The sequence below is a fragment of the Drosophila bipectinata genome, chromosome XL (assembly GCF_030179905.1).
Source record: "Drosophila bipectinata strain 14024-0381.07 chromosome XL, DbipHiC1v2, whole genome shotgun sequence".
Taxonomy (NCBI): Eukaryota; Metazoa; Arthropoda; class Insecta; order Diptera; family Drosophilidae; genus Drosophila; species Drosophila bipectinata.
Window position 1 is genome coordinate 4,568,507 of NC_091734.1, and position 27,753 is coordinate 4,596,259.

The 27,753-nt window shown below is 41.6% G+C and overlaps 2 protein-coding genes across 8 annotated transcripts; one reads left to right on the forward strand and one right to left on the reverse strand.

The window, feature by feature from the left end:
• The first annotated feature begins 4,118 nt into the window (after positions 1-4,118).
• Positions 4,119-6,405, forward strand: LOC108133596 (uncharacterized). 4 transcript variants are annotated; one of them, XM_070280451.1, is made up of 11 exons: positions 4,119-4,550; positions 4,602-4,722; positions 4,792-4,834; positions 4,894-4,959; positions 5,024-5,150; positions 5,205-5,292; positions 5,356-5,467; positions 5,524-5,643; positions 5,702-5,783; positions 5,850-5,999; positions 6,120-6,405. In XM_070280451.1, exons 1-2 carry the CDS (start codon positions 4,317-4,319, stop codon positions 4,704-4,706), a joined length of 339 nt encoding a protein of 112 aa, XP_070136552.1. In that variant the 5' UTR covers positions 4,119-4,316; the 3' UTR covers positions 4,707-4,722; positions 4,792-4,834; positions 4,894-4,959; positions 5,024-5,150; positions 5,205-5,292; positions 5,356-5,467; positions 5,524-5,643; positions 5,702-5,783; positions 5,850-5,999; positions 6,120-6,405. The 4 variants fall into 4 exon arrangements, with proteins under 4 accessions (XP_070136552.1, XP_070136550.1, XP_070136565.1 ...); XM_070280449.1 differs by having other exon boundaries at positions 5,205-5,288; positions 5,352-5,467; XM_070280464.1 differs by having other exon boundaries at positions 5,024-5,067.
• Positions 6,406-19,286: 12,881 nt separating this feature from the next.
• Positions 19,287-26,446, reverse strand: spdi (split discs). 4 transcript variants are annotated; one of them, XM_017254126.3, is made up of 10 exons: positions 26,249-26,446; positions 23,394-24,408; positions 23,192-23,332; positions 22,571-22,747; positions 21,235-22,513; positions 21,016-21,167; positions 20,831-20,950; positions 20,474-20,765; positions 20,132-20,406; positions 19,287-20,069 (listed from the first exon to the last, which is right to left on the reverse strand). In XM_017254126.3, exons 2-10 carry the CDS (start codon positions 24,201-24,203, stop codon positions 19,980-19,982), a joined length of 3,336 nt encoding a protein of 1,111 aa, XP_017109615.2. In that variant the 5' UTR covers positions 24,204-24,408; positions 26,249-26,446; the 3' UTR covers positions 19,287-19,979. The 4 variants fall into 4 exon arrangements, with proteins under 4 accessions (XP_017109615.2, XP_017109616.2, XP_070132837.1 ...); XM_017254127.3 differs by lacking the exon at positions 26,249-26,446 and having other exon boundaries at positions 20,831-20,947; positions 23,394-25,020; XM_070276736.1 differs by lacking the exon at positions 26,249-26,446 and having other exon boundaries at positions 23,394-25,019.
• Positions 26,447-27,753: the final 1,307 nt, after the last annotated feature.

Consider the following 27,753-nt stretch of genomic DNA (forward strand, 5'->3'; position numbering starts at 1 on the left):
GATGTTTGAAACACCCTTTGCACACTTTTATGGTCTCGTAAAAGAATTCCTCGGGCCGTATAAAATTGTTGGACAGACCATAAATATGGTCTTGATTATGGTTGTTAGCTACCGTTCTACGATTGGCATCGTAATCCATCCGCCTGGCAGTTTCGCTCCTGATTACGACGCCACCAAAACAATATTTCCCCACCCATAAAGCCATTGGGTTACCAGATAAGGAGGTGCCCAAAAAAAAAATATATATATATGTAGGTATATATGTATACAAATCGGGCCAAATGGTTTTGGTCGTGTGTCTCGAATATAATTATACCCGGTACTCAAGGACAGCCATATTTCTTATTGTCTCTGAGATTTGAGTGCTTCAACGAATCAATTGTGGATTATCTAGAATATATACCATTCTATTATGGTATAACATTCTAAACTGAAGAGCAATTGAGGAACGAATAAAGGCTGATGGCTACGGGCAAGGTTATCTATCTATCTATCAGCTCCCTCTCTTGGGCGGACATAGAAAATCTCACGAAATCTCATTAAATGCTGGGAAAAGGAATAATCAGTCTTGATTTTTGTAGAATATATGTATACTCGAATATTTTAACAGAACTTTCACAACTGAAGAGTAATTATAAAACAAATAAGCTCTGAGGCCAATGAAAAAGGTTATGTATCAGCTCCCTCTCTTAGGCGGACATAGAAAATCCCACAAAATTTCCACCAAGAGCTGGAAAAATCCATAACCTGTTAAGATTTTATGAAAATCAATACATTTTATGGTTTAAGTTTCTGTTAGAACTCTGAAAACAGATCAGCTCCCTCTCTTAAGCGGACATAGAAAAGTGGTCATCTCAAAAAATTCCATCCAAAAGCTGGGAAAATCCTTAAACTCTTAAGGTTTTATGAAAATATATACATATTATGGTTTAAGTTTCTGTTAAAACTCTGAAAACAGATATTTAGACCTATGGTTATATATCATAGATCAGCTCCCTCTCTTAAGCGGACATAGAAAATCTACCAAAAAGCTAGAAACCTGAGCAATCAAAATATGGGAATACTAAAAATTAATTAAGAAATATCTAAAGTATGCAAATTTTATGGTTTAATATTCTCTAAGAACTTGGAAAATAAATATACAGACAAGGAATAAAAATAAGCTCCCTCTCTTAAGCGGACACTCATAATCCCCCGCTGTACTACCAGGTATCCATAGCACTCTGTCTGCCTGGTGGCTACGATATGGATCCGATTAACCACCCATCAGAGCCTTAATATATATACATATGTATATATATAATAATAATAATATTTTTAATGCCAGAGAGGCGAGTCGTATCTCCAGGCCCGACCGGGACACTACACTGGTGACACATTTGGCAAATAAACAACTCGAAGTCAAGTAGAGGCGCTGGAGTATCTCATAAAATAGAACGAGTGCTATTCTAATAAACGACAAATTAAATTACTCATCAATGGAATACTGGCACTTGGATCAAGTGGAGCCACATGCCCACCAGCCACTAGCCGCTAGCCGTCGCTGAAATAAAATAGATTTCCTATTAAAAATATTAAATTAAATAAATAATACTATAATGCAGTGGACAAATTCCAATTCGAATTCGACACACAATTTTTTATACACACACCAGTCATAAAAAACAAAACGATTGCACTTGAAGTGCCATAAATACTGCCCCTGCATACGCTCTACGTTCTAAACTTGTTTGCCACTTTGGTTAATTATACTTTTATGATCCATGGCAACTTGTGTGTATAAACCACAATATTGGGGATCCATCTCAATTAGGGGGTAATTGAAAGAGGGAGTACTGACCACTACGGAAAAATAGAAAAAAGGTTCTCTAATCACTGGGGGTCCCAATCATGAGGAATGGTCATGATTGGCACTTGACCAAAATTTAAGTACCAATTGTGCTTAAACTATAGAGATTAATCAGCCATTTTCATGGTTAATTAATGGACTAATTATGTTTATTACTATGACTATACTATAAGAAGTTTAAGACCTTTAATAGATCAACAGAGGAACCATTAAAAACTTTGATATCAATGACATATTTAATCCCTAATCCCCGAAGTATTACCTCTATGAATACATAACTCTAGGATCGTAAACCCCATCCAAAAAAATCGTAGCACGCAATGGCCCTTGGGGCAGCAAATTACCAGAAGTACATAATTGCTGCACCCGTTTATTGGGGGCCCCAGCCCCCCAATAATAACCCGCTTGAATGGCAATATGGCCATAAAGTAATCGATTGGACCCCGGATAGTACCCCCGATCAGCACCCGCTACCCCAATCGTAGCTAGTATCCGGGGGGTACAGTGGAGTGGCGGAGTGTGGGAGTGTCTGAAATCCAGGTACACCCCAATACCCAAGTCCGGTAATCGTAATCGCCTTCTAATCATTTGCATACCCATATCGCTCGGATCGGATCGGATCGTACAGGATGTTGATTATGCCAATACGAATATATATACATACATTATGTCTTATATATATATGTATAATTATGTGTGTTTTGGTATAATACGCAAACGGCGGGTATATGGCCCAGTGAGTACATTTCAATACAATTCAATAATCAAGATTAGAGTGGCCAGTGGGACATACGAATGCTAGCACTGGAAGAAAAACAAAGAGATGGTCATACTTGATAGTTTTAGAATTATTAATAAAGTTTTAATAAAGTTAAAGAACCTTTGATATCTTCTTCCTTAGAAATATCTTTTTTTAATAATATATTTTTTTAATAATTTCTTTGAGTGTACCGTACCATCTATGGCACAATCATGAAAATAAACTAATAATATTTCCAGCACCTCCGATTCCGATAAGCCGCCTTCGACTATTTAACTATTTGGACTGTTGGACAACCAGCAACGTTTACACGCTGCGCCAACCTGATTGCTACTTTTCCCAACCCGATCCACCCCCCCTAAGAACCACTCATTTCTTGGGAGGGGGTTTGGGCCATATCAGCGATATGTCTCACAACGGCTGGACAGTTATTTGGTCGATCGTCGTCGTTGGCCAGTCAGACCCCAAAACATTTCGATCCGATCCGATCCGATCCATTTAGGGGGGGCATGCATGACCGTCATGTCAAGTGCAAACGTGCCGCTTATCGGCCCCAAAGGGATTTATTCGAATATGATTCGAATATGGGTACTAAGACACACTTAAGAGTCTTAAGGGTCTAAGAATATCCAAAATATAAGAACTATCTAGTACAGATTATAAAAGAAAAATAATTAAATAGGGTTTTTCCATCCTTTACTATATCTGCAACGTCTTATTTATTCATCATGACTAGTCGTTATATTTGTTTTTAAAAAATAAAATATAAAAAAAGGTAGACCATTCGTTATGTTTGCCCAGCTCTTTGGAAGCGAATTGGGTAATGGGAACAAGGCAGTTATAGTCCGATTTCGAATCCGATTTCCAATTCCGATTCCGGCGCCTCAAGGCACTTGTCATTGGCTGGAGTATCTTGCAACACTCGACCCATGGCGATTTCCGAATGTTCTCGGACTCACCTGAATTTGGCATTGATAATGCCCCCAGACTACAGATAGAGATACACCGGTACAGAGATAGAGATACAGATACAGATAGAGCCAGTTTGTAATGAAAAATTGATTAAAGTATATATTGGTGGGACGTTCAAATAATAAATTTATCAGAAAATAAACGTGGAAATTAAACACAAAGCGTTATAGGGGCAAATAAATGAGATTACAATTAATAAAATAATCGATAAGTGCATATATACATATTTATATAGAATTGCCCCGATATTGGCCGATACGATTGTAGACAAAAAGTTAATTAGTTTGATGGTCTATGGGGGGAGTTTATAAGACTAATGCTTTAGGGATTTCCAGTAAAGGATTATAAGACTGAAGACTTGTAAGTGTTGTAAAGTGGACTTTTGGCCATAAAACCACCATGTGCATAATTTTGGCCAAAATTTAAGCTTTTTAGCCTGGCAATGCTCAATGTGAAAAAAAAACACGTGGCACAAGTAGGCTGTGGACCCATATTCTAGATCAAATTTTTGAGACCCAGAGCCCCAAATAATTTATTCCTCATTCAGTTTCTGGTGCTCACACTGAAAAGACCTTTCGACACATTTAGTTTTCGGTCCAAAATTAAATAAATTTTCAGTTATTTTTCATTTTTATATTTTTTTTTCGTGCTCGTTCGGATATTTAATTTTTCGGTGAAAAAAAAAGAATAAAAATTCGAAATAAAATTCGTGCAAAATTGTTTATTCAATTCGGAATGCAGGCTCCGGTACTGGGCTACTTCTGCAACATGTGCGCTGAAGTGCACCGCTATGTCATCCCTTTGTATGGCAATGAGTCCCGCCGGCTGGAGCTGGTGGACAAAATGGAGAAGTATCTGTTCGTGAGGGTTCACGAATGGGTTCCACTGCCCAAGACCATCTGCCGCAGGTGTGTCCTAGTCGTTCTGCAGGTGGAGCAGTACTACTTGCATCTGACCCGATTGGCGCTGGTAATGTATGAGATTATACCAATAGACCTCTGTAACATGGCCCCAACACAGGAGCTAGCCGGCCTGGCACCGCCCGAAGAACCCATCGACCTGACGGTCAAGCCATCACAGCCGGCCCTGCTTGGCCGTCCACCATTCCATGGGAACCACCAATAAGCTGAGCAAATCCCAGGTAAGTAGGCCTTTTATTTTATTTTCAACTTTTCTATAAATATTTTTTATAAAATTTATTTTCATTTAGAAACTGCCACACATACAAATATAACTTTCCTTTTGAAATACTCGTAAGTTTGGAATACTTTCCCCCATCACTTTTTATTAATCGCAGGACTATATATTACAGTATCAATGCCTCCACAAATGCCTCTTTTGTGGATTATACATCTGCACATTTTATATAAATACTTTTGTAAGTATACCATAAAATGGTATATCTATAGTATGCTCTACTAATAATATATATATTTTTTCAGAATATTAATGCGGAAAATATATAATTACTTTGATAATGAAAAGGGTAAACTAAAACTGAACATAAACTAACTAAACTAACACTACAGGACTAATATTTTTATATTAGTCAAAAAATGCGTTCTTTCTGTAAGTTATTTTCATATAAAAATTATTTAAAATTAATTTGTTTTTTTTTTACAGCATTATATTTGCATGGACCGTAAATGAATATAATACACAAAACTTGGCGCAAAATAGCACAAAACTCTAATGTCACATTTGGAAGTAAGTATTGCAGATATTCTAAAAAATAGATATATATATTTTAATAATAATTTATTTTTTTAGTTAGCTCGAATATTAATTCCAAATGTGTGAAGCACACTTATGTAGATACATAAAAAATGGAACGAATAAGGCGGCTTAAATGGTAACATAATTACCTGAACTACATATATATTGTTGTAAGATTATTAAGAGATATTCAATATACATAATACTAATATTTTATATATTACAGAACATAAAAACAATATTACGGCGAAAACTAACACATTTAATTAATAAAAAAAAAACATAAAAATGTAACTATTTGGCAACGTTTGTATTGCACATTCACAACACATCTTTGACACTAGCAGTAAGTGGTCTTAACTTTAAAAATATTTATTTTAAATTTTAATTTAATTCTTTAACAGTGAACTAACTAAGCGTACAACTTTTTACACTTTGATGATAGTTTTAGCACAAAACTCTACACCAGCATTGGCACATTTGGAAGTAAGTTTTACAGACTTTCTTCATAAGTTAAATATATTTTAATAATTATTTATTTTTTTTTTATAGTTTATCGATCAATAAATTCCAAATGTGGGATGCTGAAACTATACACCTATATGCGCTGATAATTTTTACTTGCTTTATAATAATAATAACACTGGCTGATGATAATAATAATATATATGATATAACTATATGGAGTTACTTTCTAGCGTGGTAAGCTTTAATTGATTTTACATGCATCTTGTTTATATTTAAAATAATTTAAAATCTTTTAATTCTTATATATTTTTATAATTTAACTAATTCATATATTTTTTATTATTTTATTTATAGGTAACTTGAACTTTATTTGGAACCGAACTACCTGATACGAGGCATTGATCAGTATTTCAAAAGGAAACGACATACTATATAGTATACATATATAATACACTGCCAACAGCAAATTGAGGATCTGAGGCGCGGCGGACATCTCAATTTGCATTTTTCGAATAATAATATCAACAACTAAGACTGACTGCTAACCCCTAATACTAACTCAACAGACTAGCCTATGTATACCGATGTCTATGTCTGTCCATGTAGTAATAAAGAGCCAATAAATGGCTATAAAATGCAATTTTGCAATTTCGCAATTTTATTTTTGTAACAAAGTCGGGTTTTACAGTCTCACCCCCGCGGGCCCAATGTAATTAGCCATAAACCCGAAGGATAACTGAGCGGAAAGGAAAGCCTCCTCCCCCTTCCCCCCAGTGGGTTGGTGGGTGGATTGAAAAATCAAATCAAATTAAGTTGCAAGTTGATGGTTCTCTCTTTTTTTTAATAATGTTGTTGCTCATTTGGGAAGCAAAGTCATTATCTGCATGTAATTTCTCATTTTCATAGTCAATTAAGTCAATCACACGCCCTTTTAGCCACCGCAAGGATATTTGGTAAAGCTGGAAAGTTGAAACAAACCTCCTCTCCCCCCCTTTGGTTGTTACATTTTTGGAAAATTAACACGTTTGTGATGGTGGTGCGGTGGTGCGGTGATGGAAGGGTGGGTGGTGGTGTGTTTCCGTTTCCGCTTTTGTCAGCCGCCCCCGTCGACCACCACAGCCGGCCCCGGCTTTTGTTTATTTGCTCCGCGAGTTTATTGCTCAATTTTTGATACAAAAGGACGAAACGAAAGTCCTGGCACTGGCATTGGCATAGCCATATTACGTATTCATCGATGACTGGCGGCATATAAAGGATGAGGTGTGTGGATTCACATCCACATCCACATCTTTCTTCCACCCTTGTAACAATTTGAAGCACTATAGCGACACGTGGCAGCTGCTTTTAAAATTGAATTTCCTGCCATGTAATCTTGTCCATAAAGTCAATTGTTTCTATGTGGCTTTCCACCCGCACGTGTATCCTTTTATTTATTTTTTTTTTGGGTTTTTGTCTGCCTCCCCCCCCCTCCTTTTACTGGCTGGTTCACACTTCTTATGCGTATTTATTTATGAAGATGCGGCCAATATGTTTACGATTTGCTGACCCACAGCGCTATGACACTATGGACAGACAGGAGGTTTACTTAATGGGTGTGAATTGGGCTTTTGTTCGTTCCACAGATTCCACTTTCCAAATGGGGTGTGAACAATGGTCTTGTGGGTGGGTGGGTGGATGCATTGGCAAGGACATGCCGGGATAACGGGGATCAGCAGGTCGCTTTGGTATCATAAATTGGTAATTAATCGAGGGGAGAAAATAATCAAGAGAAATGGTTGATGAGCAATGCTCTGGACTCGGTTAAGTTAATTAATTTTATTCTTGTCTAGATCAGAGAGTTATATTCCTGATCGCAGTTGTCTAAAGAATTGGACATGAAACATATATATACATATTAATTTAAAAGAAAAGACACAGCCTACTGTAACCCAAAAAAAAACATAATTCACTTTAGAATAAAAGTTTACTTTTTAAACAAAACTACCTTTTGGATTTTAGATTGATTCCTAAATTTTATTCCGACTTTGAATCGTTTAAAAAATATCTTATAAGAGGTGGATGAAAAATTTCATTTTTATACCCTTGCAGAGGGTATTATAATTTTGGTCAAAAGTGTGCAACGCAGTGAAGGAGACATCTCCGACCCTATAAAGTATATATATTCTTGATCAGGATCACCTCCTGAGTTGATATGAGCATGTCCGTCTGTCCGTCTGTCCGTCTGTCCGTCTGTCCGTCTGTCCGTCTGTCTGTCCGTCTGTCTGTTTCTACGCAAACTAGTCTCTCAGTTTTAAAGCTATCGTCTTGAAACTTTGCACACACCCTTCTTTCCTTTGCACGCAGTATATAAGTCGGAACGGCCGGGATCGGCCGACTATATCCTATAGCTGCCATATAACTGATTGATCGGAAATGGTATAACTTTGGTGTTTTTAGAGTTAGAGAGTTCAAATTTTACATGAGAGCTATTTTTGGCAAAATAATACGACATGCCAAATTTCATAAGGATCGGCCGACTATATCTTATAGCTGCCATATAACTGAACGATCGGAAATGACCCAACTTTCGTGTTTTTGAAGATAGAAAGCTGGAACTTAGTACAGATTTAATTCTTGGTCAGTTGATCCAACCTACCAAATTTCATTAGGATCGGCCGACTATATCCCATAGCTGCCATATAACTGAACGATCGGAAATGGTATTTGGTAGAAATATCAACTTTCGTATTTTTGAAGATAGAAGTTTGGGACTTTTTTTAGATTTTGTATTGTAATAAATTGGATTATATATTCCTATTCCCATAAGGATCGGCCAACTATATCCGATGTTTGCGATATATATCCGGTTTTAACTGCAAGGGTATATAAACTTCGGTTCCGCCCGAAGTTAGCTTTCCTTTCTTGTTTTAAATAAAAAATCCCCTAAAAAATGTCATCAATTTTTTGTTATTTTTAAAATGAAAAATCTGCATAAATTTCCTAATAATGGACAGATCTTAAAATGTTATACCTTCCCGATCTTAGAACTTCGAGTAGCATTATTTTCAATGAAAAAATAGAAATAAAAATTTTGAGCCATTTTTTGAAAAATTTTTAAGGGGTACCCTCATGATTTTTGACTAAAATTAGACCAAATTTTTTTCCTCTTGATAATTGCCATATTTTGATGCAGATTAAAGGGTAATAGAACGCTGTTTTATAAATGGTATTTCGTTTTAAAATCTGTTGTAAAATAACTAAAATACTCCCTAAAAACTTCGAAAAAAATCAAATTTTGAAAAAGTATAAAAATTAAGCTAATATTAGAATCTAGGCTAATATTATGTAGTGATTTATTGACTAATTCTAAGTTTATTTTATTCTAATTTCAGGCTGAAATATTTTACAATTGGAGCCCAACTATCGGAGTGGGAATAGAGGAATGGAACGATTTTTTCCTCCAGACAGTGTGACCGTTCCGGCAGTGGAAGTACAGTTGCAGGTAAGTGGCATTTTATGAATATTCCTAATTATTACCTTAAATTATTTTATAGATGGGTATTTATTTATTATAATTTATTCCATATATAAATCAAACACCAAAAAAATATTCCCTCGTGCAAAGTTCTATAAATTTGAGCCCCTTTTTGGTAACTCTATAAAATCCCAAATAGACTTCAAAATAGGTCCTTTGATTTTCCCACAGAAGCTAACCGTTCTCAGGCCTCTAATTAACATGTCAATAAGTCAGGGCGGGCTAGGGGCGGCCCATAAACCCAAAAGTCAGTCCAAGAAGTTACTAAAATAATTTCATTTACCCCTAATGGACATGGAAAGAGACAGCCCTCCGCTATAAAGGAGTTGCGTGCAAAACGTGCGCCATTAAAAAGCCACGAACATCAATTTAAATATTGCATTACAATGATTTGCATAAAGGACGACTCACGCACGCACACTCACTCCCACACCCCCCTCTCCAGGATCCCGGCTCGATGATATATCCTCGAAATCACAGAAGAGACTAAACAAAGCCCAAAACCCCATTAAACCAATAAAAATTTGCACTTTCACATGACCCGAGAGTGTTTTTTTTTTTTCGGTGGTTGCTGTGTGTGGTGGCTCGGTGTGGTGTCGATCGACTAATTTGAATTTGAATACCAACAACCACTGAACCACTGCAGCACTGCATCACCTTTGCACCTTTTGGACCGCCTTCCCACGACACTGATACGATGTGAGCCATTAGGAGGACAAAAGAGCAGAGCCCGAAGGACACCTGTGATAGGTGTACAGTGGGAAAAATTTGTGAAAAAATTTCTAAACTATTTCCCATTGATAGAAATTATATTTTCTTCAGAAAACTTATTATATTTTTTCTTCCAAGATCTCCCAAAATATATTTTAAATATTCTACTAACAACCCTAGTATTTTTCTCAGTATATCATAAAGGCTAAAGGATTTTGGAAAGCAAATAGAAAATAGAAAAACATAAACTAGACAATAGACAATAGAAAGGGTAAACTTCTCGCGGTCACCCACTCCCCTAAAAATAGAATTCAACCTTTTTGGCCTTTTATTGCATTATTATTGGTAAATAAACAAAAGGAAACAGGATCAGGCAGCAAGGATATGGTCATAGGGATAGGGACAGGGAAATCAATCAATGGAAAAGTCCTTGTTTTTCGTTGTTGGTGGCGGCAATTAGCGAAGCGACGTTGGAAATCGCGCCCAAAACGGAAGTCATTAAAAGGGTTCGCCTTGGAGTGTGTCCCATGTCCTGTGTCGCATATCCTGTGCCCAGCCCAACCCATCCCATCCCCACCCCCCCACTCAGCAAATGCCTAATTGCGCGGGATTGAAATAAAGTGGTAGTGGAGTGAAGGGTTTTTGGTCAGTAATTCGAGAGGACACGCTCCGAGGGAGCTGCTGGTATTTTGAGTGGCTCCTGGAGAGGACACCTGATAGGGTCTGTATTTAGGAAAATATTTTAATATTTTATTTATTAAATTTTAAATATAAACTACTACTACTGATATTACTAGTTAGTAAGTAACTATACTCCTTAAATAAAATCTTAAGAATTCTTTAAGGATGTCCTCTAGTCCCCTTTCCACTCGTATTTCTTTTTTTTATGTCTCACAAAAAAAACGAGACCAGTTAGGTCACTGAAGAAGCAAAGTCCTTGGACCTTCAGTCCTTGGTCCTTAGAGCACCCAGTCATAAATCAGGGGTCAGCGGAGGAGTAAAGCACAACCGGACAATTGACGTCAACAATAAGTAACAATGATGTCAACTTGTAATTGAATTGATTGACAATATTTCATGTGGCCGGGCAGTGAGACATATCCGGCCATGGGGGGGGGGGGACAGGACAGCCAGGACATCGAGGACATGCAGGACATCCAAGGACCCTTAATGACAAAATTTGTTTAGATTAGCATTAATGGCCGGCAGGATGGGTGATGGGTGGGTGGAGTGGCCATAAAAAACCATCGCAAAGATTCAATAAAAATACTTTAAGCGGAAAAACAAACTTGAATGGCGATAAAAAAAAAATACAAAAAAAGGGGGAAAAGAACACCGCCCAGGCGATTGAAAAAAAGGGCCAACAAGGACATTCACAATATGTGTGTTTTTTTTTCTGGTGTCCTGGAAAAGGACACCCTCGCTTTTTAGCTAATGAAATCGTTTGCTAAATGAAACGTGAAAAGTCAAATCAAATATATACCCAAAAAGGATATTTTCTTCATCTCATGATATAGATATATATATATATTTTTTTTTGTTTGGCTTGGCTTGGCAGAGAACGGAAACGGAAATGTGTCGCCGTTCAGTGGCAGACATGGACAATTGTTATGGAAGAGCAACAAATAGCTTGAAAAATTTTAAAATCAAATCTCGACTGCGGTTTGGTGAAATCAATTTAAATCCACTTGAGTTGCCAAGTTTATGGTTTTTTTTTCTTTGAGATTCATTTTTTTTTTTTTTGGATGTGCGGCTAACTGTGTGTACGTTTCCGTTTCCGAAAAGGAGATCCTTTGGGTGGGTGGTGGAGGGTGTTATCCTGCACTCCGGCTATGCGTTTAATTTGTTGATTTATTAGCAACGGAAGGGTTGCTTAATTCCTGGTGACGGGCCTTTTATTTATTTACTTGGAAAACAAAAGGCAACTAATATCTGGACAGATCCGGTGTAGGTTATAGGGTATAAAAGGCTATATGTTTGGTCTATAGGGTCTTGAAATATTCAACTATTTTATGAAGAAATTCTAAAGATCTGAAAGGGGTTTTTTATATGAAGACTGAATATTCTTTTAAGAACAAAAGGATATCTTAAAAGTTGGTTTATATTCTCCAATCTCTAGATTAGAATAATTTTCAGCCAAAGCTTTGATTCATTTTCTTTCTGGTGGAAAGGATATTTTGCTCCTTTTTTTTTGGCGGACTTACCATATGCAAAGTCAGCCAGCCAATTACTGCAATGTATAAGTATATATATATATATATTTTTTTTTTGTTAACATAAATATTCGCAGTCAGGACGGGACAGGACGTCGGCAATTCCACGAATGCCCTGGGTCCTTGCAGATTTGTATACTTGTTGTCTGGTTATCAACTTGCTTCCGGAACTTAATGGCCTGAATCCTTTTGCTGCCTTGATTTGACTCCTTCCACATTCCCACAGGGCCATGTCCTGGCGCAGGATTTGGCCCGGCGAGTGCATTGGCCTGGACTAACCCTTGTGCGAAAAAAAAATGAGAAAAAATCCAAAACCCAATGAAGTCATCGTTTGGATAATTTTCTATCTAGAGTCCTTGGCTCTTTAAAACATTTTTCTTGGAATTTTTAAGGCATTTTATTAATTAGTCTTTAAAGGAATAGTGTTTATGAGCCTCCAAGGATTTCTTAACTAGATCCTGTTGGCCTTTTTGTTTGGTTTACTCTGTTTTTAATGCGCTTTTGATGAAGCCATCATGTCACATTACATCAAACCAAACCAAACAGCCCAAAACAAAGCCAAACAAAAAAGGACAAAGGACATCTGCGTGTACGTGGGTGTGTGTGTGTGCGTGTGCGAGTCCTGCGGGGGTGTCTTCGTCCCAGGACAAGGATTTTGGCCATTTAGCAACGGCAGCAGCTCGAAATCTCATAAACACTTTGCTCGGCACAAATTGAAATCTGGTTAGCAACAGGACGAAAGGACCACAGGACGAGGGGAGTGTCTCTCGGTGTGTGTGTGTGAGTGAGATTGTGTGTGGGGTGGCAAGTGTGGAAGGATAAGAGGGGTGCTAAATAAACATTGACACGGCTGAGATTTTCATGAAGAAAAAAAGGACACTCCAAAAAAAGGAGGTTAGGTCTGGGAAATAATTTTAAAAAATAAAAATAAAATACTTTCAAGCTTCTTAAAATTAAATTATTTATAAAATATATATTTTTACTTTTTATTAAATTTATTTTATATATTTTTTTAAAGATAGAACCCCTTTTTTTTGTAAGAAACAAATCAAAGCTAAAGGCCAAAGGGCAAGAAGTCAGGGGCGGTCCTGGCCCGATCAAGGGGGGGTCCAAAGGTGGCCATGGCCATGGGGTTGGGGTTGGGGTTGGGACATTTATTGGCTCGACAAACGTTTAGTCCTGATGCCGCATTAACTCGGCCCGTGGGACAAGATTCATGCTCCTTGTTAGTCCTCCAAGGATTCCCAAACCGGGACACAGGGAATACTTTATTGAATTTTTATGCGGATAGTAATGGGGATCGTTTAGCAGGAAGGTCGTACAAGTCACTCACTCGGGAGAGAGTATATAAGGTTGTATAAGATTCTAAAATATCCTCCTTGATAGTTATTACAGGATTTCACTTTCCAAACTATAGAGAGTCCTTCTAAATCGAGTATGGACCCTCAGAGGTTGGAAAAATTCAATTGCATTTGTGGGTAATCGTTATTTATTGACCCTCTGGATGAAGAGTCGGGACGAGTCGAGCTCGAGTTGGAGGACAGTGACGGGCACTCCATGGTCCATTGTATTGTCCATTCTGGCTGTCATTGCAGGGCCCGGGTCCGGGTCCGAGTCGGTCTGCCTTTTTGTATTTTTTAGTACTTCCTCGAGGGCAACAACAATGGTCTGCCACTGCTGGGCGGCAATGTGTCATGCTTGTTGATTTGTAAGGATGCACTGCAGCAGCCGCTTGAATTGTATTGACCGGAAAATCATAAAGCTCTTTGTTCTCACAAAACTAACAAAAAAAGAAAAAAAGAGAGGAAATCAAATCGTAGCAGCCTCGTCATGGATGTGGATCTGGATCTGGACATCGAAGACCCAACCGGAAATGTTGCCCAGTTGCATTTAATCTCCGTCTTCGATTTCCCATTACCCGATTATAATCCTTTTTCATTCATTTTCATTTTTTTTCTCTTCGAGTTCAAGATTCTTTATTTTTTTTTTGTTGTTGTAGATTTCTTGTTGGGAAAGTCTCTACTTCCGCCGCAAAAGTTGCTCCCAGCAGCGGCGTCATTATCATGGAAAATTGTTTATAAGTTGACAGGCAGTAAACAGGATTTGCCTGCGGGCATCGGAAGCGCTAAGAAGCCAAAGTTCCAAATTAACATTCGACTCTGACAGGAAGTCGACTTTGCTGCCCATGTGTGGGTGGATGTGTGTCCCCCCTACGTGTGGTCTTCCCTCACGGCTTCAGAAATGTGGAACAAGTGGGGAATCGCATCTCGCAGCAGTCTTGAGATTCCGACACTTCCGGAAATATTAAAAATCTTGGAAATTTTATTTTTTGTTCGAGTAACGTGTGTATAGCTTTTTCGATTTGCATCCGATCTTTTAGCGAAGTGCTTTATAAGATTTTTGGATCGATTCCCCACAAAACCCCCTTGGTAACCCTAGGAAAATGCTGGATTTCCATGTCGGTCTCTTGTCATGGGTATATCTTTGCCAATTCTTATCCGATTCCTAAACGGAATACCTTGATCGATTTGTGGGTCGATTCCCCGCAAATCTGCATCAAAACCTAGGAGTAAAATATTTTTTCAATTTTTTTCAAAATTTTCTGATGGTACCCCTAGGAAAATGCTGGATTTCCATGTCGGTCTCTTGTCATGGGTATATCTTTGCCAATTCTTATCCGATTCCTAAACGGAATACCTTGATCGATTTGTGGATCGATTCCCCACAAATCTGCATCCAAACCTGAGAATAAAATATTTTTTCGATTTTTTTCAAAATTTTCTACCCCTAGGTACCCCCATGAAAATGCTGGATTTCCATGTCGGTCTCTTGTCATGGGTATATCTTTGCCAATTCTTATCCGATTCCTAAACGGAATACCTTGATCGATTTGTGGGTCGATTCCCCGCAAATCTGCATCAAAACCTAGGAGTAAAATATTTTTTCGATTTTTTTCAAAATTTTCTGATGGTACCCCTATGAAAATACTGGATTTCCATGTCGGTCCCTTGTCAAGGGTATATCTTTGCCAATTCTTGTCCGATTCCTAAACGGAATACCTTGATCGATTTGTGGGTCGATTCCCCGCAAATCTGCATCAAAACCTAGGAGTAAAATATTTTTTCGATTTTTTTCAAAATTTTCTGATGGTACCCCTAGGAAAATGCTGGATTTCCATGTCGGTCTCTTGTCATGGGTATATCTTTGCCAATTCTTATCCGATTCCTAAACGGAATACCTTGATCGATTTGTGGGTCGATTCCCCACAAATCTGCATCAAATCCTAGGAGTAAAATATTTTTTCGATTTTTTTCAAAATTTTCTGATGGTACCCCTAGGAAAATGCTGGATTTCCATGTCGGTCTCTTGTCATGGGTATATCTTTGCCAATTCTTATCCGATTCCTAAACGGAATACCTTGATCGATTTGTGGGTCGATTCCCCACAAATCTGCATCAAAACCTAGGAGTAAAATATTTTTTCGATTTTTTTCAAAATTTTCTGATGGTACCCCTAGGAAAATGCTGGATTTCCATGTCGGTCTCTTGTCATGGGTATATCTTTGCCAATTCTTATCCGATTCCTAAACGGAATACCTTGATCGATTTGTGGGTCGATTCCCCGCAAATCTGCATCAAAACCTAGGAGTAAAATATTTTTTCGATTTTTTTCAAAATTTTCTGATGGTACCCCTATGAAAATACTGGATTTCCATGTCGGTCCCTTGTCAAGGGTATATCTTTGCCAATTCTTGTCCGATTCCTAAACGGAATACCTTGATCGATTTGTGGGTCGATTCCCCACAAATCTGCATCAAAACCTAGGAGTAAAATATTTTTTCGATTTTTTTCAAAATTTTCTGATGGTACCCCTAGGAAAATGCTGGATTTCCATGTCGGTCCCTTGTCAAGGGTATATCTTTGCCAATTCTTGTCCGATTCCTAAACGGAATACCTTGATCGATTTGTGGGTCGATTCCCCGCAAATCTGCATCAAAACCTAGGAGTAAAATATTTTTTCGATTTTTTTCAAAATTTTCTGATGGTACCCCTATGAAAATGCTGGATTTCCATGTCGGTCCCTTGTCAAGGGTATATCTTTGCCAATTCTTATCCGATTCCTAAACGGAATACTTTGATCGATTTGTGGGTCGATTCCCCGCAAATCTACATCAAAACCTGAGAATAAAATATTTTTTCGATTTTTTTCAAAATTTTCTGATGGTACCCCTATGAAAATGCTGGATTTCCATGTCGGTCTCTTGTCAAGGGTATATCTTTGCCAATTCTTTTCCGATTCCTAAACGGAATACCTTGATCGATTTGTGGATCGATTCCCCACAAATCTGCATCAAAACCTGAGAATAAAATATATGTTTGATTTTTTTCAATATTTTCTGATGATATTTTCTGAACCCATTCTGATTCCCCTTTTTTTCGTCCTTGCTGCCCCAGTCTCACTTGTTGTCCGTTCAGGTTGGGTGTCCTTTGTTTCCATTGTGAAACTCTGGCAAATGACCCATAAATGACACGCACACAAAGCGATTCCCCGCCACCCGGCTGACACGACCTGACCCGAATGAGCAATGTCCACCCAGGACACTATCCGTTCATAAATCTGGCCGGAGCAGATCCTGGCCCACCCACTCCGCCCTGGGCACTTCGCAGCACTCATAATCGGATTCATATTCCACCATCACGTGTGGGTCGGACTTCTGTTTCTCGCCAAGGAGCATATGCACCCACTATACCGCCTGGCTTATCCATTTATGAGTGCACATTAACCATTATGATTTATCCATGTGTGTGTGTGTAGTAGTAGTACTGGTAGTGGTAGTGGTAATGGGCGAGGGGGTGGGCAGGAGGGCAGAAAGGACGAGCGGCGTCCGGTAAGTGCCGCTGTGCATTTAAGTGGAAACTATAGATAATATTTTTATAGTTGCAACGCCACCGAATGAATGACCGGATGAGTGAGTGAATAAATGCACTGCGAAGAAATCTATGAAAGGTATTAAAATATTAAATTAGAACTTTTAGATTTTTAGAAGTTAAAATATTACTCTATTTGGTATAAATTTTACTGGTTTCTTAAAGGTTTAGTTCTTTAATCTTTAACTTTTAATATTTTTCATGGTCTTTTATTAAAGTTTCTTTTTGGAAAAATATTTGTTTAAAAAAAAACCCTATTTCGAACCTTTTTTAAATAAATACCAAGTGTTTGAATGCTGAAATGTATAGGTTTATTTATTAAAAGACTATTAAAATATGGCTTCATTCAGAGTTTTTTTAAGATTATACATGGGTAGTATTTCTTATAACGATTTTCTTAAAAATACTATTATAGTACCCTCTACTTTACTAGTCCTTTCCTAAAAAATAACCTATTTAAATGCTAACCTTTGGAATCTAAAAGTTAGTTATAGTTATAAAAACTCTATAATAATGGCTTATCCTGATTTTTTTATCCTGTGGGACTCAGGTCTTATAAAGAATTGTCTATATATTGTAAAACAATTCTAGTTTCTTATAAATACCCTTAAAATGAACCAGATGCTATAGATGTTTTAACTCTAACTCTAGAAATAGATAATATTGAATATTACTATATTAATATTAATATAGATTATAGAGATTAATATTTATTAATATTTGTTTTTATTAATATTTTTTTTTAAGATATCATATAGGTAGAATTTCTTATAAAGAAAGTATATTCCCCAATACCATCCTTACCTAACTACCATACTAACCTAATAGTAGTACCTTAATATTTCCCAATTAACCTTAAGATTCTTCAAGCTTCCAGTATAAACCATTATTTTCTTTCAGTGCAGCCTTTAAGCTCTCTCCTTTGGCCTGGTCAAGTCCGACTATTTTGTATATTAAAATGTTGGCCGCATTGAAATTTATTTTTGCCGATTTCTTGATTTATGACTAAGCATTTTCCTTTATTCGTCCGGCCCCCTCACCCAGCCACCTCCCTTTTATTTTATTTGGTTTTTTTTTTGTGAGTCTCTGATGGTCAGCAAATGATGCGTCAGCGTTTAATTTCATTTTCGACATGTGCCGGACATTAAGGAGAGCCGGAGGACGAAGTGGCTGGCGAGGAGGACAAGGAGCCGACTAATTGACAGCCGCACTTTTCGTTTGTCCTGAAAGGCCGAGGGGTCTTGGGGGGTGATATAGTTTAGTATATCCTACGGGTACTACGTGACTTTGGCTTAAAGAAACGGACCCGGTGACCAGCACGCACTGGAGAAGGAGTTAACAGGAGTGTCCCAAAAAGGCTTATATTTTTTTGGGGATAATTTCAGGCCAAGTCACTTTTAAAATTAATTCTAGAGGAGATATAGTTTGGTTGGTAAACTAAAGCTGGGCATCCTTATTAAATGCCCGGACATGTCTGCATCATTTTCCTTATCCTCCCGTGGCTTTGGATGCCTCTCCTCATTAGCCTCGAGTACATCAATCATCGGCTTGTTTTAAATTAAAAAAAAAAACAAGGAACTTAAAAAAAAAATCGCATGCTGTTTTCCACGCAATTTCCATTTTTTATTTATTTTTTTTTCTTTTCAACACCCCCGTGGCGTGGGCACTTAATTAAATGCTCCGCCGCTGAGTTGGCCACATGCCACACCCACATACCACCCAGCAACAACATCCGACCATCCACTGAAATCTCAACCAACCACGTCCGGAATCCCGCCCACCGCAACAACAACAGAGAAGAAAGCTGGCCATCTCTTTTCAGCTCCTTGGGAAATTTTCCAACCTCCACTCGAGGGAAATTTCAACGCTCAAGAAGCGCCATTTTGAGAGTTTTCCCAACCCACCACCCAACCACCCACTAGCCACCACCATCACCATTCATGGCATATCCTTTCCATCCGCTGGGCTTAACTTCCTTGTTGCCACTGAGCTTGGGAAGATTGATCCATTTTAATAAGCAGCGGCTCAGGAGCGTCTGATTACAAAGTTTCCAAAGAATTTTTAATTTAAAGCCTCCTCCCGCCCCCGCCCTTTGGTAATCCCCCCGAAGGCCTAGTTAAACCGAGGTATTAAAAAAAAGAAACACCAATAATGATTTAATATTTTCATTTTTTGTATTTTGTTTTTTATGGTAGGATCGTATGTAGAATGAATCGTTGAGAAAAATACAATTTATAGTTTAAAGTTGTATAGTTTTTATAGTTTATAGTGATCTGTTTTGTAGTTGGAATAAATAATTAATAGTATATATGCTAAAGCTAGTCCGGGCCATCTCCTGTTATTAACACTATAGTTAGGCTTCATATCATCATCATATCTCTGTGGTCATTTTAAAATAAACTCTCCTCATAACTCCCTAGAGAACTAGAAGCTACATCGCCCGAGTGCAGTCGAGCCGAAAACTGTGATGATGATTCGTCTCCCACCTGGCCACCTGGTCATCTGGTCACCAGCAGCTCCGTTTACAATAAACTTAATTATTAGAGATAGTTAATAGGTAAATCGATCGTCCGGAAAAACAAACAAAATGCTTCGGATTCCTCCACTGCACTCGGGCAAGAACATGGACGTAGGACACACTTGAGGATCAGTGGATGGGGGTTTAACAAAAAAAAAAAAAAACTCGCATCGTACGCACTAAAAGGAGGGGAGTCTGTTAAGATTTAAAAAAAAAATAGATTCGCTTGCAGTCCAGGCTGGAAAATCATCAATATACACAAAAGCTGGACCACCCGCTGGACCGGACCAGTGGGCAGTATTGTATCCATATCCATATGTCCATTATCATCTAGGTCTCAAAGTACTTGTAGATTGCCGTCACATAGGACATGACCTGCATCCAGTCGGGTCTTTCGATCTGGCACATGTCGTTGATATTCTGTAATGGCAGATAAGAGTCAGTATTCTGGATAGGATTGGCCCGGAGATCCAAGAACCCACCAAAGTCGTTCCAATGCCCACGGATTCGGCGGCGGCAAAGGCCAACGAAAAGTTGCGCCTCTTGTTGGCTGGACTCAGCTGATCGTAGGGTATGCGATCGGGCAGATACGAGTGCAGAATGGCACAGAAGGCCAGGCCATCGTTCCACGAGGAGCTGAAGTTGGTGATGTCGATGTTGCGATAGCCCACGGTCTTGTTCTGGCACCACTTCAGCAGGGCGTTGCGCTTCGAGCCGCCGTTCTTGGCCAGCATATTCAACGGATCCTTGCGTTCACCTGCCCAAAAGGAAAGAGTATATATATTAATCCTGGCTATGGTTTGGGAATATATCCTTATCCCTACCGCCGATAAAGGACTTTGAGACATTGCCAAAGGGCAGGCCACTGCTGCTGCTGCTGCCGGCACTGCTGGGCGTGGCCGGTGTGGAGGGCTGCGACAGAGTCTGGAGCGAACTCTGGCTCTGCTGGGATGTCTGCTGCTGCAGCTGGTGCGGCGCTGACGATGCCGACTGCTGTTCCCGCAGCGGCAATGTGGCTTTGGTAGTGCTACTAGCTGATCCTCCCGAGCTGCTGGCTAACGCCGGACTGCCCACGTTCACGTGCAGATTGCTGCTCTGCAGCACAGGCAGGCGAAGCTAAAGATGGATTCCGAAAAAGGACATTATTAAGGATACCATGGGGAATCTATTCCAATACTTACGCTCTCGTGCCAGTCACTGGACGGAGGCAGAATGATGGGTGTGTGTCCCAGTTCCGGTGTGCCGCTGTTCAAGCTGGACGTGGAACTGTAGTGAGACTCTGCCTCATCCGCTTTGGCCTGCTGTATAGGATTAAGATTCCAGGATTAAAAGAGTGTGGCTCGGAGCATGCCCTCCAATCCCTTACCGTTTTGTTGTTCTCAATGCTCTCGATGAGGGTCTTCACGGATAGCCGGGAGTCCTGGCGACTAAAGTTCATCTTGTTCCTCCTGGTGGCCATCTCCATCTCCCGCTGGACCGTGGACAGCACCGACTGCGGCGTCTCGGACGGTTGCAGTTCTGCAATTGAAAGAAAGGAAGCCATGATAGTTTCAAAATATTATCCAAATCCCTGGGAATAACCTACGCTGCTTGGTTAGCTTGTCGAGCTGCTGCTCCAGGAGATGGATCTTCTCCTTCTGGGTCTTGTTGTCGAGCACCAGCTGCTCCCGGGCGCTGAGCGCCTCAGTCTTGAAGTCATTGGCCACGCGCACCGTCATCAGGAGATCGGCCTGGAACTGTTGCCACTCCTCGGCGTCCTTGCGGCGCAGCTGGATCTCCTGCTCCAGGCGACGTTCCGTTTCGCCCAACGCCACCTGGGCATCGCCGAGATGCCGCTGAGTCTCTCCCAGCAGTGACTGCAGCTGGGCCTTGTCCTCCTGGTGGCACTTGCACTGCACCTGCAGTTCGGCCACCCGCTCCTCCAGGACCTGCCACTCGCCGGCCAGCTTGTCCTTCTCCCGCTGCAGCTGCTCCAGCCGGTATTCAAGATGCGAGACGGCGCACTTGGCATTGTTCTTGGCCACCTTGCACTCCTCGGTGACGCCGGAGAGCTGCTCCTTCAGACGCCGCAGCTCGGCCTGGCTGCGCGAGCACTGATCCTGCAGCTCGGCCACTCGCTCCTCGAGGGCATCCTTCTCCTTGCGCGCCGCATCCAGGACGTCGCTCAGGTCCGTCTTGTCGCCGCGCGACAGGTCGGCCTCCAGCTCCTCGATCTTGGAGCGGGCATTCTCCAGCAGAGTGCTGAGCCGGCTGATCTCGATGGCCCTCTGCGAGATCTCGTCCTTGGCCTGCGAGAACTGGGCCTCGCCCTGCCTCCGCTCGGCATTGGCCGCGTCCAGCTGGGAGTCCAGCAGGGCGATCCTCTCGCGCTGTCGCTGCTGCTCCTGCTGGCCAGCTTCCCTGGCCTGCCGGAGCTCCGCCAGCTCGGCGCCCATCTCCTCCTGCTTAAGCAGAACGGCCTCGCGCTCCTCCTGCGACGTCTTGATCAGATCCAGCAGCTTCTGCTCCCGCTCCGAGGCACTAACCTCCGTGGCCGCCTGCTTGGTATCGCGCAGCAGCAGCTCCTGGAGCGTACTGATCTGAGTGCGCGACTCGTTCAGCTTCTCGGTCTGCCGGCAGAGGGACTGGAACAGCACATCCTTCTCCTCGGTCAGGCGTTCGTTCTCCGTCTGGGTGTCCGTCAGCTGGGTCTGCAGATCGGCCAGTTCCTGGAGCGTGGCTTGCAGCTCCTCGTTGGTCGAGTAGTGCGTCTCCTCCATCTGGATGATTTTGTCCTGCAGGCAGGCTACAGAGATCTCGCTGGAGGACGACTGTTTATCCCAGTCGGGTGTGAGGCAAGGAGTACCATCCTGGGCATCGTTTGTCTGCAAAAGGCTGGTGATTATTGGGGATTCTGTTAGTGGTAGAGATGGGCTACTCACACTTGGCAGGGCTATTGAGGCTGGGGCCGAGCTGTGCAAACGCTGCGAGTCTTGGATGATCTGGTGCTTCTCCGCGTCCGACAGCGGCGAGTTCACAACGTCCCGCAGCCGATTGCGCAGAGATTCGTTCTCGTATTTCAGGTTGCCGATCTCCATTTGGGTCTTCTCCTGTAGACTCTGAAATACAGACAGTAGAGACTGATCAGTAGCCGTTCCTAACGACGCAAAAGCCAGCAATTTCTAGTCAATTAAAGGAGCCCGAGCCCGAGCCCGAGCCCATCGCCTATACTTGGTATTGAATGTCAATGGTTTTGTTTTCGGTTCGTGTCGGTCTAGTCTAGCGAAGCGCAACGCCCCCGCAACTTGGATGGTTATCCAGACAGGGAGTACCCTGTAGTCCAAGTACTAAGAGGTACTAGGATCTAAAAGGACTCTCTTTAGAGAGCCTTACTTATTCTTAAGGATATCTAAACTAAAACTACTTTAAAGCCAAGATCTGTAGGTCTGTAGGAATGCCGGCCAGGGGTGGCCATCACATCAGTCAGCAGCAATCAGCCGTGACAACACATCAGCTATTTGTGGTTTCTAGCCCCCCCCCTTCCTAACCCTGTTGCTGCGCACCTGCATCTTAACCAGATCGCCCTTCAGCCTGGCCACCTCGCTTTGGTATGGCAGCAGCTCCGTGATGCGTGTCTCCAGCTGCAGGTGCTCGCTTCCCAGTCTCTCCAGCTGCTTGTGCAGCTCCTGCATTTTGTTGTTAGCCTGCAAATGCCAATCGATCTTAATATATATACTAAATATAGTAACACTATCTAATAGTCACCTCTAAGAGTTGCTGTTGTTGCTGTTCGCTGTTGATTAGTTGTTTCTGTTGTTGTTGCTGCTGTTGCTGTTGAAAGCTACTGGCTGCCACGGCGGCTACGGCAACGGCGGCAGCTGCTGCCGGAAATGCATTCGCCGGACTATGACTATCCGTATTCTGGCTACTGCCTCCGGAGGAGGATGTGGCTGAGGCTGAGGCGGAGGCGGTGGCTGCTGCTGCTAGTTGCTGATAGAAATCTGCTGCAGCGGCGGCAGCAGCGCCACCATCTTGGAGGGCGGCCAATGCGTTGTTATTGTTGTTGGATGAGTTGCTGTTGCCAGTGGCGGGCTGGACAGGTGGCGCGGCTGCCAGGGAAGTCATCAGAGGTGGTTGTTGTTGTTGCGGCTGCTGCTGCTCTGTAGCATTGCTGGTTGGCAATTGTTTCGGTTGCTTCTGTCCTTTAAGTTTGGATTTCTTTGTGGGTAAGGTTTGGCTTTGCTGCACTGGCTGTGGCTGCAACTGTTGCTGCTGCTGCTGTTGTCGCCTCTGTTGCTGCTGTTGATTCGTCAGCCTTAGTGCCTCCTCATCGCCAACATCCACGCCCCTCTCGCAGCTGGCCGCCTCCTGGGAATAGAACTTGGTTGTGGCTGCTCCGTGATTGGGTTGCTGCTGCTGCTGCTGCTGCTCATGGGCCGTGTTCAGGGAGGTGCTGGACTGTGACTTTTGGCGATTGTTGTTGGAGTGCTGCTGCTGCTGTTTGTGCGACGAGTTGGAGGAGTTGGAGCTGGAGGTGCCCTGTCCTCTGCGGAACAAGGATTTCAGTTTGATCATCTTGCTGGAGCTACCTCTCTTCCGGCCGAATGTGAACCATCAACTTTTCTCTCAGTGTTTATCGTTTTATTTTTTTTATGTTTTTGTATTTCTTTTTGTTTTCTCGTTTATCGCGTATCTACGTTAGCTATTTGTACATGTTTGTTGGACGCGTCTGTTATCACAAATGCTTCGTCTGGTTTATCAATTCAATTCGCTCTGCTTTCTTCAAGTTTCAACAAATAAGTGGCAGCAGCCGCCGCCGAAGAAAAAAAAGTGAAATTTTTGTGCGAAATAGGAATTTGTAATGCAAGACGACCGCTGCTGCCGGAATGAATGAATGAATGGATGGATGGTTGGAGGAAAGCTGGAGAGCCCAGCACAGCACAGATGCTAATGTTGCATGCAACTGGTGACTTGCCACAACAATATAACCCGTTTGTGCAGCCCCCCCAAACAATCGCCTGGCATTGTTGTCGCCAAAAAGGGAGAGAGAGAGCGGTGAGAGCAAAGCCAGAGAGAGAGTGGGAGAGTGAAAGAACCAAAACAAACACACACTAACACAAACACAATCTCAGATGTCGCACTCGCTCCTCCAATTAATAAACCCTCTCCCTCCTTCCCCCTAGCCCCAAGGCTATCCCTGGAAATGGGGGAATTGAAATTCAGAGAACCTACCCGGAGACGGAGTGATGAGGTGCCGGACAGTTAAGTCCCCGAGCATGTCACACGTACGCCACAAGGCAGGTAAACAATGAAGGTAAACGAAATAGGAGCAGGGCCCTTCTAAAAGTAAACTATAATTCCAAGTACCAGCTAATGATAACAGATATCTGATCATAAACAAGCTTAACTTTTATTTATTTTATTAAAGACAAAGACCTATTCAAGTGACCTTTGCTGTATGTTTATAGGCCTGTGAGTAAGAGAGCAACTACTACTAGCGAGGACCCTGCTCTCCTCCCACTTTCAACCCAACAAGGGCCCCGTTGCAGTGTGCGTGCCTGTTTGTTCATGTGTTCTTTCCCAGTTTCTCATTGTCATATGCCGGATTACTCATGTCACGACGCGTCACATCGAGAGCAGGGCAGCGCCTAACTGCAACTAGCAGAGGCAGGGGCATACCACAAGAGGGGGAGGGGATCACGCCAACAAGCAGAGCAGCTCCCCAATGGTTGGTAAGAGAACCTTGACTACGCCACTGTTGGCGACACATGACATTGACAGCTGACCGCAGCAGCGCTGCTGCACTTGCAACACGCGACCTGGCCAGTGTTGTCAAACACTGTCTAGGCGTTTAGTTTTCGCTGATTTTCCATTTATGGCCTCGACTGATTTTGATTTCTTGCCGTCTTTTTTGGCCTTTTTTGACAGCTCGGCCCACGCTCGACACGCAAATTTGTTTATTTTTTGCTCTGGGCCTTAAATTAAAACGCAAACTGTGCCATGACATCATCAGCCACACATTAAATTCACATTTGAGGGACACTTTCAGCCTAATTGCTGATGGACATGGTACTTTTTAGGTTTTTGGGCTTTATCAGGTGAGCCGTTGGCTTTATCTCGGCCCCCCCTCGCTCAAGAAATTTCTTGTTTGCACAACGATAAGTTGGATAATGGGACGAAGACACAGCTCACCTAACAGGCGAGTGTTAATTTTTGCTTTTTTTTTTGATTCCGAGTTCGAATGGCGCCCTTAGTCGGGAGTTGTGCAACACTGCAAAAGGGAGAGGGCTGAGCCCCAGAGCGAGATCAAAACAGGATGTGTGGGAGAGAGAGAGAAGGGATCGCCCTTCACGATCGAAAGAGCCAGAACTAGTTGAAAGGGGGGGGGGACAAAAGGGGGACGACATATGTATAAACGGAAACCCCCGTTTAATTATTTGCACCAGATAACTGTAAAAGGGATTTCTTTTTGTATTTTTCTATGGTTTTCGCACAACTCTTTGCCTTCATCCAAAAAACCGGAATACGCCAGCAAAACAAAAAGCCAACTCCACACCACTACACTGACACAAAAATGTGAGCTGCACACACACACTCATGCACGAACCAGAGCCACATACCGAGCCGAGTTTCTTTAGTTTGTTTGGCAAACATTTAATGTTTCACCAAGTTTGCGGTTAAAAAAAAAAACACAAATAAATACATTTAAAGGTGAAAAACAAAGTAAAAACAGAGCGAAGGGAATTATATTGCGAACGAGGTGCACGACACGAGCAGAGACAACAATGCGACGCGCGTTTTCTGCTGATTTCTGATTCTGATCGACGGCCGAAAAAAACAAAAAATACCTTAACGCGTCCAACTCGAACTCCGAGCGCCAGAGGGCGCTTGGCCACGGCGCATGCGTGGCGCGTTGTCCAACACTAAGAGCGCGCCAACAAATTTTCAATTCAAATGGGAATAGGTGAAGTAAGCTGCGATTCGAAAAATGTGATTTATCATTTTTTAAAGAAAAATTCTTTCCAGGTCATCTGACTGATAGTGGGTCTAGCGGTCTAGCCTATTTGGAGTAAGTTGTATTAAATTATAGTTCAGAAACTAGGGTGTATTACTATAACTATTATCCTAGTATAGGTGCCATGAGGCGTAAGATAGCTTTCCCCTAGGGATCTCAAGGTAGGAAAGATAGATCCACTGAGAGAAAAGCTTTAGTTTTTTTTTTTAATATTTTTAAAGAATAGTTCTTCGATAAACTTTATAAATTCAAGCTACCTATTTTTCATAGTGTTGTCTCAGCTGGCTAGCTTCTCATGTTCTTCTTGAGCAGCTTCAGATTCTTCTGCAGCTTCTTCTTCCATCATCTTATCAAAAACAACAACAACAAGAGCTACTAGTACCTGGCCAAGACGCCAAACCGATCTGAAGACGAGGAAACCGCAAAAGCCAGCAAAGCGCGTCGCCCCGTTGGGGGGCATTTGCGGTTTTCTGCATTTCTGCCACTTCCACGTTTCTTTTGGCCTATACCGCCACCCCCTCCCCCTCCCCCTTTCACACCCCTACCTCCACCACGCACACTCCATTCCACTACTTTCCTTCTTTCCTCCACGTTTCTCTTTTATGATTTTTATTGTTTTGTAAGCCATGAGTACTTCGGGCTCATAGATAAGGTCTATGACCAAAAAGCCAGGCCAAAACAGACCAGAGCTTATGCTTATCGTTAAGGCGCCTCCATTGGCCCAACCCCCACTCCCTTCCCCTGAAACACTGAGAGAAATAGTAGGCCTCTTAAAGCTTTAGAGATCTTGAGCAAAACTATATACCATATCTTTGGAGTTTAACCTTTAGAGTTTAGATCCTTTTCTTTCTCTGTATATATCCTTTGATAACAAACCACCCACCCCACCCCCACCCCCTTTTTGGATCATATTACCCGCCCCACCTGAAAAAAAACTTCAAAAACTTGGCCATTCATTCCCTTCTGAAATTCAAAAAAATAAAATAACCAGAAGCTGTCAAGAGGGGGGTATGGGGGGATAGGGCATTTCCCCCTCCGGCCATTCACTTGGAAGAGTGCGACTGGCCGGGATGGGAGAGGGGGGCTGGTGGGCCGGTGGGCAGGTGGCTC